At 41.9% G+C, this 13216-nt stretch overlaps 1 protein-coding gene across 1 annotated transcript in view; it reads right to left on the reverse strand.

The window, feature by feature from the left end:
- The window catches only part of CLASP1 (cytoplasmic linker associated protein 1), a 301973-nt gene that overhangs the window by 253718 nt on the left and 35039 nt on the right, over positions 1-13216 (reverse strand). The window contains exon 2 of the mRNA XM_058434402.1: positions 5641-6120. Within this exon, the coding sequence (XP_058290385.1) occupies positions 5641-5835 (195 nt within the window). The 5' untranslated portion in view covers positions 5836-6120. The remainder of the gene's footprint in view (positions 1-5640; positions 6121-13216) is intronic.

Consider the following 13216-nt stretch of genomic DNA (forward strand, 5'->3'; position numbering starts at 1 on the left):
AAAAATCTTGATTTATAATTAAGAAAAAAAGGGAAGTAGGACCTAAAAGGTAGTTTCCAGGTTTCAGTAAAGCAACCAGCAATACCTGGCTGAGGAGTCTAAGCTCCTGAGATCACTCACGGAACCAGTATTTGTTGAGCACCCACAATGTTCCATACTCTGGGCTCCAGATGTGAGCATGCAGGCTGCCACCACATTTAGAGAAATTACAAACCATAAGACATGGCCCTTGAGTGCAAAAACCACCTCTATTAAGTCATATAAAATATTAGAGCTTGAGGGCTCCCAAGAGATTATCAGTCTAATATCTGCATTGTACAAACAGGTTTAACTGAGTTGTCCATGGTTACAAGCAAGTTAGTGGTAAACCCCAACTTCCTGACTTTCCTTCACACTAATCTTTGTTTAGGAATTACCTCACCAAGAGTCAAGTCTTAATCTTTCATTCCTTTGTAACCCTGCAAATGTCACTCTGGAAAAACTAACCAATCTTCAAAATTCTCAATTCCTTTAGACAGTGTTACTACTTTCTTCTTCTGTCTTCCCACAGAACTCTGTATATTTGCATTACTGTACACACTACATTGTACTGTATAACTTGTTTATTTATCAGTTTCCTCTCCATAGACTATGAGCTCCTTGAAGACAATTAGTTTTGCACCAATCTAATAATTTAACATCCATGCTACCCCAGTCCCATCCCCAACCTCCTTTTCCTATTAGGACCCTGATACTATTCAAGTATCTGCCCTCCTTCACATGGTCACATGCTTCACTCAAGGGAGGCCCCCACTTAAGACCAGTAGGTTAAGCATGGCATTCAAAGGCAATCACAGACACTCGTTTTCCAGTGGTGCTGGGGTGGGCACGCAAAGTCACTCTAGCAAATGTGATGAAAGAAAAGTCTGCTGGGGAGCTTCTGAGAAAGGTTTCCTTCCCCAAAGTGAAAGGTACAAGAAGACATTCTCCCTCCCTGGACATTGCCTTAACTACTACTGGATTTATTTGAGACACTAGATTTCCTTGGAGGACTTAGGTCATTTGAGTCAGTTTCCAATTACTCTTAGTCAGAAGCATCCTAACATGCACATAGAAAAAGTGGTGGGGTTGTGACCCAAAAACACAGACAAGGTGATTTCACAGCCCTTAAAAATGTAACAACCATGGCTAACATCTGACTGAATGAGGAAAAGCTTTCAGCTTTTTTTTTTTTTTTTTTTTTGAGATGGAGTCTGCTCTGTCACCCAGGCTGGAGTGCAATGGCATGATCTTGGCTCACTGTAACCTCTGCCTTTCGGGTTCAAGCAATTCTCCTACGTCAGCCTCCCGAGTAACTGGGATTACAGGGTGTGCCACCATGCTCAGCTAATTTTTGTATTTTTAGCAGAGATGAGGTTTCACCATGTTGGCCAGGCTAGTCTCGAACTCCTGACCTCATGATCCGCCTGCCTCGGCCTCCCAAAGTGCTGGGATTACAGGCATGAGCCATCGCACTCAGGTAGCTTTCAGTTTTTAAGAACTAGAATAGTACAAATATGCCCACTCTCACCCTCTTTTTCAACATAGTACTGGAAGTCCTTCCCAGAGCAATTAGGCAAGAGAAAGAAATAAAAGGAATCCAAATTGGAAAGAGTAGGTAAAACTGTCCCTGTTTGCAGATGACACGATCTTATATACAGCAAAACCTAAAGATTCTACCAAAAAACTCTTACTCCTGATGACTGAAATCGGTACAGTTACAGGATACAAATATACAAAAATGAGTAGCATTTCTATACACCAACAACAAACTAGCTAAAAAAGAAATCAAGAAGGCAATTCCGGCCGGGCGCAGTGGCTCACGCCTGTAATCCCAGCACTTTGGGAGGCCAAGGCGGGTGGATCACCTGAGGTCACGAGTTCGAAACCAGCCTGGCCAACGTGGTGAAACCCTGTCTCTACTAAAAATACAAAAATCAGCCGGGTACGGTGGTGCACGCCTGCAGTCCCAGCTACTCAGGAGGCTGAGGCAGGAAAATCGCTTGAACCCAGGAGGCGGAGGTTGCAGTGAGCCGAAATTACGCCACTGCACTCCAGCCTGGGCAAAAGAGCAAGACTCCATCTCAAAAAAAAAAAAAAAAAAAAGAAGAAGAAGAAGAAGAAGAACAAAGCGGCAATTCCATTTATGACAGCTACCAAAAATAAAATACCTAGGAATAAATTTAACCAAGGAGATGAAAAGCCTCTACAAGGAAAACTACAAAACACTGATAAAAGAAACTGAAGAGGATACAAACAAATAGAAAGACATCACATGCTCACGGATTAGAGGAATTAATATAGTTAAAATGACAATAGCAATCTACAGATTGAATGCCATTCTATCAAAATACCAATGACATTCCTCACAGAAATAGAAAATAAAAGGTCCTAAAATTTGTATGGAACCGCAAAAGACCCTGAATAGCCAAAGCAACTCTGAGCAAAAAGAACAAAGCTAGAGGCATCACACTAACAGACCTCAAAGTAAACTACAAAGCTGTAGTAACCAAAACAACCTGGTACTGTCATAAGAACAGACACATAGGCCAATGGAACAAAATAGGGAAACAGAAATTAATCCACACATCTACAGCCAACTGACTTTTGACAAAGGTGCCAAAAACACTCACTGGGGAAAGGCCAGTCTCTTCAATAAATGTTACTAGGAAAACTGGATATCCATATGCAGAAGAATAAAACTAGATCCCCATCTCTCACCCTATAGAAAAATCAACTGTAAGTGGATCAAAGACCTAAATGTAAGACCCAAAACAATAAAACTACTAGATGAAAACATTTAAGAAATGTTTCAGGACATTAGTCTGGGAAAATATTTTATAAATAAGACCTCAAAAGCACAAGAAACAAAACCAAAAATGAACAAATGGGATGATATTGAACTAAAAAGCTTCAGGGCAACCAAGAAACAACAGAGTAAAAAGACAAGCTACAGAATGGGAGAAGGTATTTGCAAATTACTCCTCTGACAGGAGATTTTTTTTTTAAGCTAGTAAAATTTAGCAATGGGGAGTTGTATACCAACTTTAGTGACACTATGTTAAATTCTGATAACTCATTACCATTGGACCAGCCAAACAGGGGATTAATATCCAGAATAAACAACGAACTCAAATATCTCAACAGAAAAAAAATATATATATATCCAATTTTAAAAATGGACAAATAATCTGAACAGACATTTCTCAAAGGAAGACATACCAATGGCCAACAAATATAAGAAAAAATGTTCGACATCACTAATCATGAGGGAAATGCAAATCAAAACCACAACGAAGTATCATCTCACCCGTTAGGATGGCTATTATCAAAAAGACAAAAAATAATAAACGCTGATGAGGATGCAGCAGAGAAAAGGGAACTCTTATACACTGTTGGTGGGAATGTAAACTAGTACAGCCACTATGGAAAACAGTATGGAAGTTCCTTAAAAAACTATAAATAGAACTACCATAGGATCCAGCAATCCCACCAGTGGGAATTTATTCAAATGAAAAGAAATCAGAATATGGAAGAGATATCTGCTCCCCCATGTTCACTGCAGCACTATTCACAACAGCAAAGAATCAACCTACATGTCCAACAACAGAGAATGGATAAAGAAAATGTGGTATATTCAATGGAATATTATTTAGCCATGAAAAAGAATAAAATCCTGTCCTTCACAGCAACGTGGATGGAACTAGAGGGCATTATGTTAAGTGAAATAAGCCAGGAACAGAAAGTTAAACACTAAATGTTCTCACTCATATGTGAAGCTAAATAAAAGTTAATCTCATAAGTAAAAAGTAGAAGATAGGATAGCAGAGGCTGGGAAGGATAGGAGGAAGAGAGGTATAGGAAGAGATCTGTTAAAGAATACAAAATTACAGCTAGATAGGAGGAATAACTTCTGGTGTTATATACCACTGTGGGATGACTAGAGTTAACAGTAATATAGTTTCAATTAGCTAGAAGGAGGATATTAAACGTTCCCAACACAAAAATGATAAACATTTGAGATGATGAAAATACTAATTACCCTGACCTGATCACTACAAATTATATTCATCAAAATATCATTAGGTATCCCATGAGTATGCAAAATTATTTGTCGATTTTTACAAATCACTTCTAAAAAAGAACAAAACTGTAGTGACTAGACTTTATCACCTCTCATCTCTTTTAACACTCCCGCCATCCAGCACCAATGCCAAACACATAAGAAGCAATTGATAATTTCAGCTAAGTGAATAAATAGATGAATGAAATAGAATTTTAGCCAGAGTTTAAAGACAGGTAGGACAGGCTGGGCGCGGTGGCACACGCCTGTAATCCCGGCACTTTGGGAGGAGGAGGCAGGTGGCTTGCTTGAGCCCAAGAGTTAAAGACCAGCCTGGGCAACATGGTAAAACCTTGTCTCTACAAAAATACAAAAATAAGCTGGGCATGGTGGCGCACGTCTGTAGTCCCAGCTACTTGAGAGGCTGAGGTGGGAAGATTGCTGGAGCCCAGGAGGTAGAGGTTGCGGTGAGCCGAGACAATGCCACTGCACTCCAGTCTGGGCAACAGAGCAAGACTCGGTCTCAAAAATAAATACATGAAGACAGGTAGGATAAACTTTATATCCAGTGATAAGTGAAATATTAGGGCCATAGGTAATGTATTTAGAAAACAGAGTACATACTAGAGCAAAGGAGTCCTGTGACTTTTTAAGTCCAAACCAATCTCAAAAGATTGAGTCAATGAAAAAAGCACAAAAGATTCTATTTCTGTAAGCCCCTTTTACAACATCTATAGCACCTATTAGCAGTCATGCAAACTCTCCACTCTTCCTTCCATCTCAACCTTGACCCAAAGGGGCCACCCTCTAGGGAAATGAAAAGAGAGAATAAGGGGATGGGGATAGGGGAGGAAGCAGAGAGAGGAACACCACCTCTTCAGCACTTCAAGTCCAATCTAGTTTTTATTCAGGAAAACTGTCTTTGAAAGGTAAAATGGTCAACCTTTACAACTCGTTTGACCCATGGGACCTGGCCCCCACCCCCACCCCCAACTTCCTACCAAGGTCACATAAACAGCCTTGACCTTTAGATCCTGAAGGATATCCTCTAGGCCATTACATACAGGTCACAGAAAAGTCCTTGACAACCTATTTCTGTCCAGGTACCTGGGCCAGCTTCACAACAGTGACCTGAAGGTAAAATGCTCCACACCCTATTACCAATTCAATCCCCCAGAGAAAATCAGTGAACACATTTGTTATTTATAAAGGGCAACTCACCAAGGTCTCAGGACCTATTTGCTGCAAAACATAATATACACAATAACTTCAAGGCTACAAATGCTTGTCAACTTTCCAACAGAAAAGCCTCCCCTTATCTGTTCACTTGACCTTCTGTCAAAGTGCTAAAGGATGAGAATTTTTTGATCTTCAATGAGTATCAAAGAAAACTCTACTTTCTCCAGAATGAAATAACCCAAGGCCAAAATCTGATTGAGTGTCTTACTAGAAACCAAGGAAGCATGCTGACTGCTCACAAGGGATTTTTATAGGGGCCAATTTTGATCTACCAATGCAGCCCAGCCACCTCCAAAAGTGCCTTCTAAAGCACAGCTTACCTTGTAATTGCTGGAGTTCACCCAAGATGTAGCAAGTCCATCCACAAGTTTATCTAACATGGTCTGGTCATGCTCAAGGTCAGCAGACTTCTGTTTGTCTGAGAAATAGTCTATCAGTTCTTGGCCAACCTGCAATCGTTTCCCCACATCCTTCTGCAACACCTGCGCCAGGCAGGACTCCATGCGAGGCTCCATACTGGAATTCAAATCCAGATCCAGCAAAAGCTAGAGGGCAGTCAAGATGACTCCCTCCCAGCAGACGTATCTGGGAGGTTGCCTCTTTGTTCGCTGAAGGTTACTAAGAGCCTGTGTTTCAAAGATGCAATCTGGGGAATGGCAACAATGCACCATGTGTGTCTGAAGAGCAGCTGGTAGGATATTAAAAGTCCAGTTTAAATAACTAGTAGGAGATAAAGGAGTGAGTGGCAGAGTGATGCTCTACTATTGGGTCTGAAATACTTCATAATTCAGCAGTCCATTCTGAAAAGTAAGAGAAGAGAACGACAAATTAGCACAGATAACATAACACCCAAATGTTATGAAACATTAAATCAAAGACAAAGCAATTCATGCTGCAGATCATTTATAATCACAAGCAGAGTGAGAAGCATGAACGGCTTGGCAACCATATCGGAATAACATAATTATTATTTTTATCAGGAAGAATATCGAAGCCCAAAGAAGAGCCAATGAGCCACACAGTTGGCAGGTTGATGTTTTCCACCATTTCCCAGCTTGTAAATGCACCAGTCAGGAAAGCAATCTTCTGCTTTAGCTAGCATATTTATTTGTAACTTCAATTCTATTTCCCACCAGAAATCTAACACCACTCTGTGTCTGAATCACTGTAGGTACTGCAGCTTACTGCCTTACTCTCAGTCTTCTAAAAAAAATCAAGTATGGGAAATGAGGAAGGCTCTATAGAAAACACTGTTGACCAAAGTGGCTGGCTTGGTCACATTAAACAAAGTCAAGGGCAGCACCTACATCACACTACTTTACAACGGAGTAAGTGGTAGCCTCCACCTCTTCCTTCCTACAACAAAGAAAAGAAAGACACAAAAAGAGAAAGGAGGTGGGCGTGGTGGCTCACACCTGTAATCCCAACACTTTGGGAGGCCGGGGCAGGCAGATCATTTGAGGTCAGGAGTTCGAGACAGCCTGGCCGATATGGTGAAACCCTGTCTCTACTAAAAATACAAAAAGTAGCTGGGCATGGTGGCAGTGCCTGTAGTCCCAGCTACTCGGGAGGCTGAGGCAGGAGAATCGCTTAAACCCAGGAGGCAGAGCTTGCAGTAAGCCAAGATGGCACCACTGTACTCCAGCCTGGGCAACAGAGCACGACTCTGTCAAAAAAGGCCGGGTACGGTGGCTCACGCCTGTCATCTCAGCACTTTGGGAGGCCGAGGCGGGCGGATCACCTGAGGTCAGGAATTCAAGACCAGCCTGGCCAACATGGTGAAACCCCATCTCTAAAAATATAAAAACTAGCCAGATGTGGTGGTGGACACCTGTAATTCCAGCTACTCAGGAGGCTGAGGCAGTAGAATTGCTTGAATCCAGGAGACAGAGGTTGCAGCGAACCGACACAGTGCCACTGCACTCCAGCCTGGGTGACAGAGCAAGACTCTGTCTCAAAAAAAAGAAGAAATAGGCTCATATTCTGATCAGTTACTGACACAGTATTCTCAGCTGACAATAGCACCGTTTGGGCCTAGTGTTTTGATATTAAAATTAGAAGATCTCAAAATCATGTTTGAGTAGGGTAAAATACATGATATGTGAAAAGTACCAAAACTGTTTTAACTACAGAAATTGCATAACCTCTCTCATTAACCTATAGCTGCTGGAGCATTGTACAAATTTATTTCTTACTTACCCTAAAACCATTACTTAATTCCTTTCATTTTAAACCAAGAAGACCCATAGGAAACCTATCTTCAAGATTCAGTACCTCCCTGATACTGTGCCAAATTGAAGCTTTTTTCACACCAGCAGTAAGTCCCAACTTTCAAAGTTTCCAGAAAATATATCTTTGTTTTCTAAATAAAGTAAAATTAAAATTCTCAGTAGAGTAACTCACAGTCTGAACACAGCAATTCTCTCCCTTTCTAATACCACCCCATCCCCACCCCTAATCTCAATAGAAAAACATTGAGATCCTTTCTGAGGTATGGAATCACATACATCAAGTCATTCAGTGAGGAAAACCCTCCTTCAAAGTCCCAGCACATAACTACCCATCTTCTACTTTACTGCTTCCAACAGCACAGAAGAGTGAGGGAGGGATAGCATTCAACAGGACTTAGTATCTCACAGAGCAATCCTTCCTTATATTGAGGAGAGATCTGCTTTCCAGTCATGTCCAAATGCTGGAACTAGTCCCTCCTTCACAAGAAAGAGCTTCAAAAGCAGCTATTATCCTTCATTCCAATTTTTAGTACAAATGTAATACTTCTAGTTCCTTTATCATCTCTTGTGTTGGACTAAAGAAGGTATCAACGATACGGGAAAACTTAAGAAACCAAAAGAATCTCTTTCTGGGCCTACTATTAGTCCAAGAAGCAGATCAAATAAGCACCAGGTTGGTGGTATATTAAAAATGGCCACAAATTCTTTGCTACTCCTCCCTCACCAAGGTGGAGTCCAAGTCCCCTCCCGCAGTGACTCTGGGCTTAACCCTGTGAAATCAGCAACTACGAAAGCAAGCAGAGACTTGCTATATAAGCAATGGAACTTTCCCTCTTAGAATGCTGCCCTGGGACGGCCATGCTGTAAGGAAGCTGGCCTAGCCTATTGGACATGAGAGGCCACTTGGGGAACCAACATGCTCTGACCAACAGCCAGCAGCAACTGCCAGACATGTGAGTGAGGCCATCTGGGACCATCTACCCATTCCAGTCGTCATCCGACTGCAGTTATGCCAGCAAGTGTAAGGAAACAAGCAGAAAAGCCACCAAGCCAAACCACAGAATTGTGAGAAATAACATTTCATTGTTGTTTTATTTAAGCCACTAAATTCATAGCGGTTGGTTACACAGCAGTAGACAACTGATATACTCCTTCTTCCCCTAAACAACTATCATTCATTTTCATTCATTCTCAATGAAAAAAATTTCAGTGTTTACTCCTTCAAGGGGCCTAAAATGAACAGATACTAACCAATAATAATAATAATACAATTTAAGGAGCTAAATGAGGTGTCAGGTTCTGTGCTTATGTAGTACTGATTTATATAACACTATCTCTAATTCTTCAACTCTATAAAGTAGGTGTTAACATCCTTATTTATAGATTAAGAAATTGAGGTAAAGTAAAGGTAAGTAATTTTCCAAGGTTGCATGGACAATGAGTTTCCTTTCCCCACCTTGAAAACATTATTAGAAGTCTTAGCCTAATTCTGTTTTGACTCAAGAGGTCAGATTTCCTGTTTAAATAGGAAGCAACAGGCAAGAAAGCAAGGTCTCCATTCCTTAAGTAAACACTAGGAAAGTTCCCATTCGTTCAAGTCTCCCTACCGTGATTTATAAATATATATCATAAGAAAACCTCCCCTTCAACCATAATTGTATAAGATTTCTAACAAATAAGCATATGCTTCTTGAACGTAATTATGCAACAAAGGCTTAGTACACTCAAAAATAGGTCACAAATTCCTATGAAGGAAATGCAAAGAATGAAAGAGACTGGAAGCCCCTAGGCTTTAAGCAGATTGAATTCTCTCTTCTTTTTCTTCTTGATTTAAAAAAGGTAACTACTCTCTCTTACACCTATTCTTATTAAACTGATGTTTTTGGACTTTTTTCATGCTTTGGTGTGCTTTCTACATCTGTACTTTCAGGGAATATTAATCACATAGTTCCAAATTCACAAGGTACAAAACTGCAAGACCTGCCTTCCACCTCTGACCCTCCCAGCCACACAGTTTCTCTCCTTAAAAGCAAGTAATGGCCAGGTGCAGTGGCTCAAGCCTGTAATCCCAACACTTTGGGAAGCTGAGGTGGGCAGATCATGAGGTCAGGAGATGGAAACCAGCCTGGCCAACATGGTGAAACCCTGCCTCTACTAAAAATACAAAAATTAGCTGGGCATGGTGGCACGTGCCTATAATCCCAGCTACTCGGGAGGCTGAGGCAGGAGAATCTCTTGAAGCAGGGAGTCAGACGTTGCAGTGAGCCAATCACACCACTGCACTCCAGCCTGGCAACAGAGAGAGACTGTGTCTCAAAAAATAAATAAATAAAAAATAAGCAAGTAATGTCACCAGTTTCCCATGTATCCTTTCAGAAATATTTTCAGCTATCAAAACAAGTAAATATATGTATTCTCCTCCCTGAATCCTCTAGGAAGGTTTTCTAAACATTTGCAATTAAATCATAAAGAGAAGCCAAAAAATAATTGCGTTTTTAAATGCAGAAAACTTAGAAAATAAGAGGGAAAAAGGATGACGTGAAGGAGTAAGAGAAGGAGGAGGAGGAGTTACAGGAGGAAGAGGAGCTGGAGGAGGAGGAGGAGAAGTTACAGGAGGAAGAGAAGCCGGAGGAGGAGGAGTTACAGGAGGAAGAGAAGCTAGAGGAGGAGGAGGAGTTATGAGAGGAAGAGGAACTGGAAGAGGAGGAGGAGTTACAGGAGGAAGAGGAGTTATGAGAGGAAGAGGAACTGGAGGAGGAGGAGTTACAGGAGGAAGAGGAACTGGAGGAGGAGGAGGAGGAGTTGCAGGGAAGAGGAGCTGGAGGAGGAAGAGTTACAGGAGGAAGAGGAACTGGAGGAGGAAGAGGAGGAGTTGGAGGAGTTACAGGAGGAAGAGGATGAGGAGGAGTTACAGGAGGAAGAGGAGCTGGAGGAGGAGGAGGAGGTGTTGGAGGAGTTACAGGAGGAAGAGCAGCATGAGGAGGAGGAGTTATAGAAGAGGAACTGGAGAAGGAGAAATTGGAGGAGTTGGAGGAGGAGGATTTGGAAGAATTGAAAGAGGAGGGGCTGGGCGCGGTGGCTCACGCTTGTAATCCCAGCACTTTGGGAGGCCGAGGCGGGCGGATCATGAGGTCAGGAGATCGAGACCACCGTGAAACCCCGTCTCTACTAAAAATACAAAAAATTAGCCGGGCGTGGTGGCGGGCGTCTGTAGTCTCAGCTACTCGGAGAGGCTGAGGCAGGAGAATGGCGTGAACCCGGGAGGCGGAGCTTGCAGTGAGCCGAGATCGCGCCACTGCACTCCAGCCTGGGCGACAGAGCAAGACTCCGTCTCAAAAAAAAAAAAAAAGAAAGAAAGAGGAGGAGGACTTGGAGGAGGAGGAAAAGTGGAAGGAAGAGAAGAGGAGGAATTAGAGAAGCTGGAGAGGGAAAAGAGGAGGAGGAGTTGAGGGAGTTGGAGGAGAAGGAGAAAAAGGAGAAAGAGATGAAGTTAGAGAAGTTGGAGGAGGAGGAAGAAGAGGAGCTGATGGAGCTGGAGGAGGAAGTAAAACTCTCTTCCATCCACCCATATCCTGCCCAGGCTCTCCATGAGGGAAAAGTAGAACAAGGAAACCTAGGTCTAAAGTTAACCATAACCAGTGGTCACCTATGGCTGAGCTAAGTAAAAACAAGGTCTATTAGTCTATTATATTTAAGACATAATGGGAGGCACTGTGATACAAAAATAAACAGGACTCAGCCCTTGCCTGCCTTTAGTGAGATTATGAACTACTGTTTACAATCCCTGCAGTCAGTTCTATAATCATCACTCAAAAGAGCAGTGTTACAGAGAAGAATTACCTTACAGCAGTGTTGACATCAGAGATTATTCAGAATATAACACTATTTCTGAGTCTAAAAAAAAGTTCAATTTTCATAATTTTCCAAAAGAATATGAGAGACATTAAAATGATACAGAAGAAACAGTAGAGGAGGTGACAATAGCAAAACATCTTTATTCTTCTTCATCAGGAAAAGTTTTCTCCTTTAGCAAGATCTACTATGAAGGCTACTGAACACAATAATGTCACTGTATCAGTCACCTGAGAAAAGGGACACATTTTGGATATTTCTGAGAAAATGGTCCAACTCTTCCCAAACCCAAACCCCTTTCATTCTCCAACACCAACGTTCTCTGCCCCCACTACAGTAGTTAGGTTCCAAGCATCTCAAGGTTTTCCTGTCACATCATCTTGGTCCACAGGGCCAAAACAATAAAAGGTCAAGACAATTGTCCTAGTCATGCTCCTTTATAGTACCCTGGAAAGTAGAAATTATCAGAGGAACCAGAACAATGGGCCAACTCTGCTGCAGTTCAACAGGAAAAAGTTTAAAAATACCAACTTCAACAAGAAGGAAGGAACACACAATAAAAAAAAGACATCTTGATGTAATGAAAAGAGACATCAAGTTGGGAATTTTGGCCTCTGGTCTTGACTCCCAAGTGGCACTGTGGAGAATACCAGCTCCAGCATGCATCAAATAAGATTAAGAATGAAAAAGGACATGCACAGAGCCTTTTTTAAAAAAAAATAGCACCTATCTCCAGCCCCTTAATTACCATATCTACCTGTGGCACTTACACACACTATCAGTAAAGAACTATTAACAATGGGGGATGGAAAGAAGAACAGAATCAACCATAAGCTCTGACAACTTTTTTAGTCTACTGTAGACTTCTTTGTAAGAAATTAAAAGGAGGACCATTTATACTTAGTAGCTTAAAACAATAATGAATTAATATTTCCCATAAGTCTACGAGGTGGCTGGGCTCAGCTGGGAAGATCTTGTGCTAGTCTTTCCTGGGATCATTCACGCAGCTGAGTCATCTGGCATTTTTACTGCAGCTGAAGGCTCTACAATGGTGTCACTCACATGTCTGGGACTCTGGTGCTGGCTGTTGGCTGGGTCTCTCCACACATGATCTCTAACCTTTCAGTGGCATAGCCTAGAGCTCATCATGTAGTGGCTGGAGCACTCCGAGATGACAAAGGGGGAGGCTACCAGGCCTCCTGAGGCCTGGGATCCACAACTTGCATGTTACTTCTGCCACAATCTATTGGTAAAAGCAAGTCACAAGGCCAGTCCACATTAAAAGTGTGAGGAAGCCGGGCACGGTGGCTCACGCCTATAATCCAAGCACTTTGGGAGGCCAAGGCAGGTGGATCACCTGAGGTCAGGAGTTCGAGACTAGCCTGGTCCACATGGTGAAACCCCATCTCTACTAAAAATATAAAAATAAGCCAGGCGTGGTGGTGTGCGCCTGTAATCCCAGCTACTCAAGAGGCTGAGGCAGGGAAATCACTTGAGCCTGGGAGGCGGAGGTTGTGGTGAAGCTGAGATCACACCACTGCACTCCAGTCTGGGCAACAGAGTGAGACTCTGTCTCAAAAACAAAAAACAAAAACAAAGTGTGAGGAAATGGATTCTACCAATCAATAGGAGGAGCTACAAAATACTGTGACATGTTTTTCAATCTAACACATATGTACTCAATGGATATTTGTAGAATGAATAAATGGATGGAGCGAATATGTTCATACACCCTGTTTATCCATTACCAGTCTATTTGAATCACTTTTATTTACTCATCAACTTATCAAATATAAAATCTCACTATAGAATA

The sequence above is a fragment of the Hylobates moloch genome, unplaced genomic scaffold (assembly GCF_009828535.3).
Source record: "Hylobates moloch isolate HMO894 unplaced genomic scaffold, HMol_V3 SCAFFOLD_24, whole genome shotgun sequence".
NCBI lineage: Eukaryota > Metazoa > Chordata > Mammalia > Primates > Hylobatidae > Hylobates > Hylobates moloch.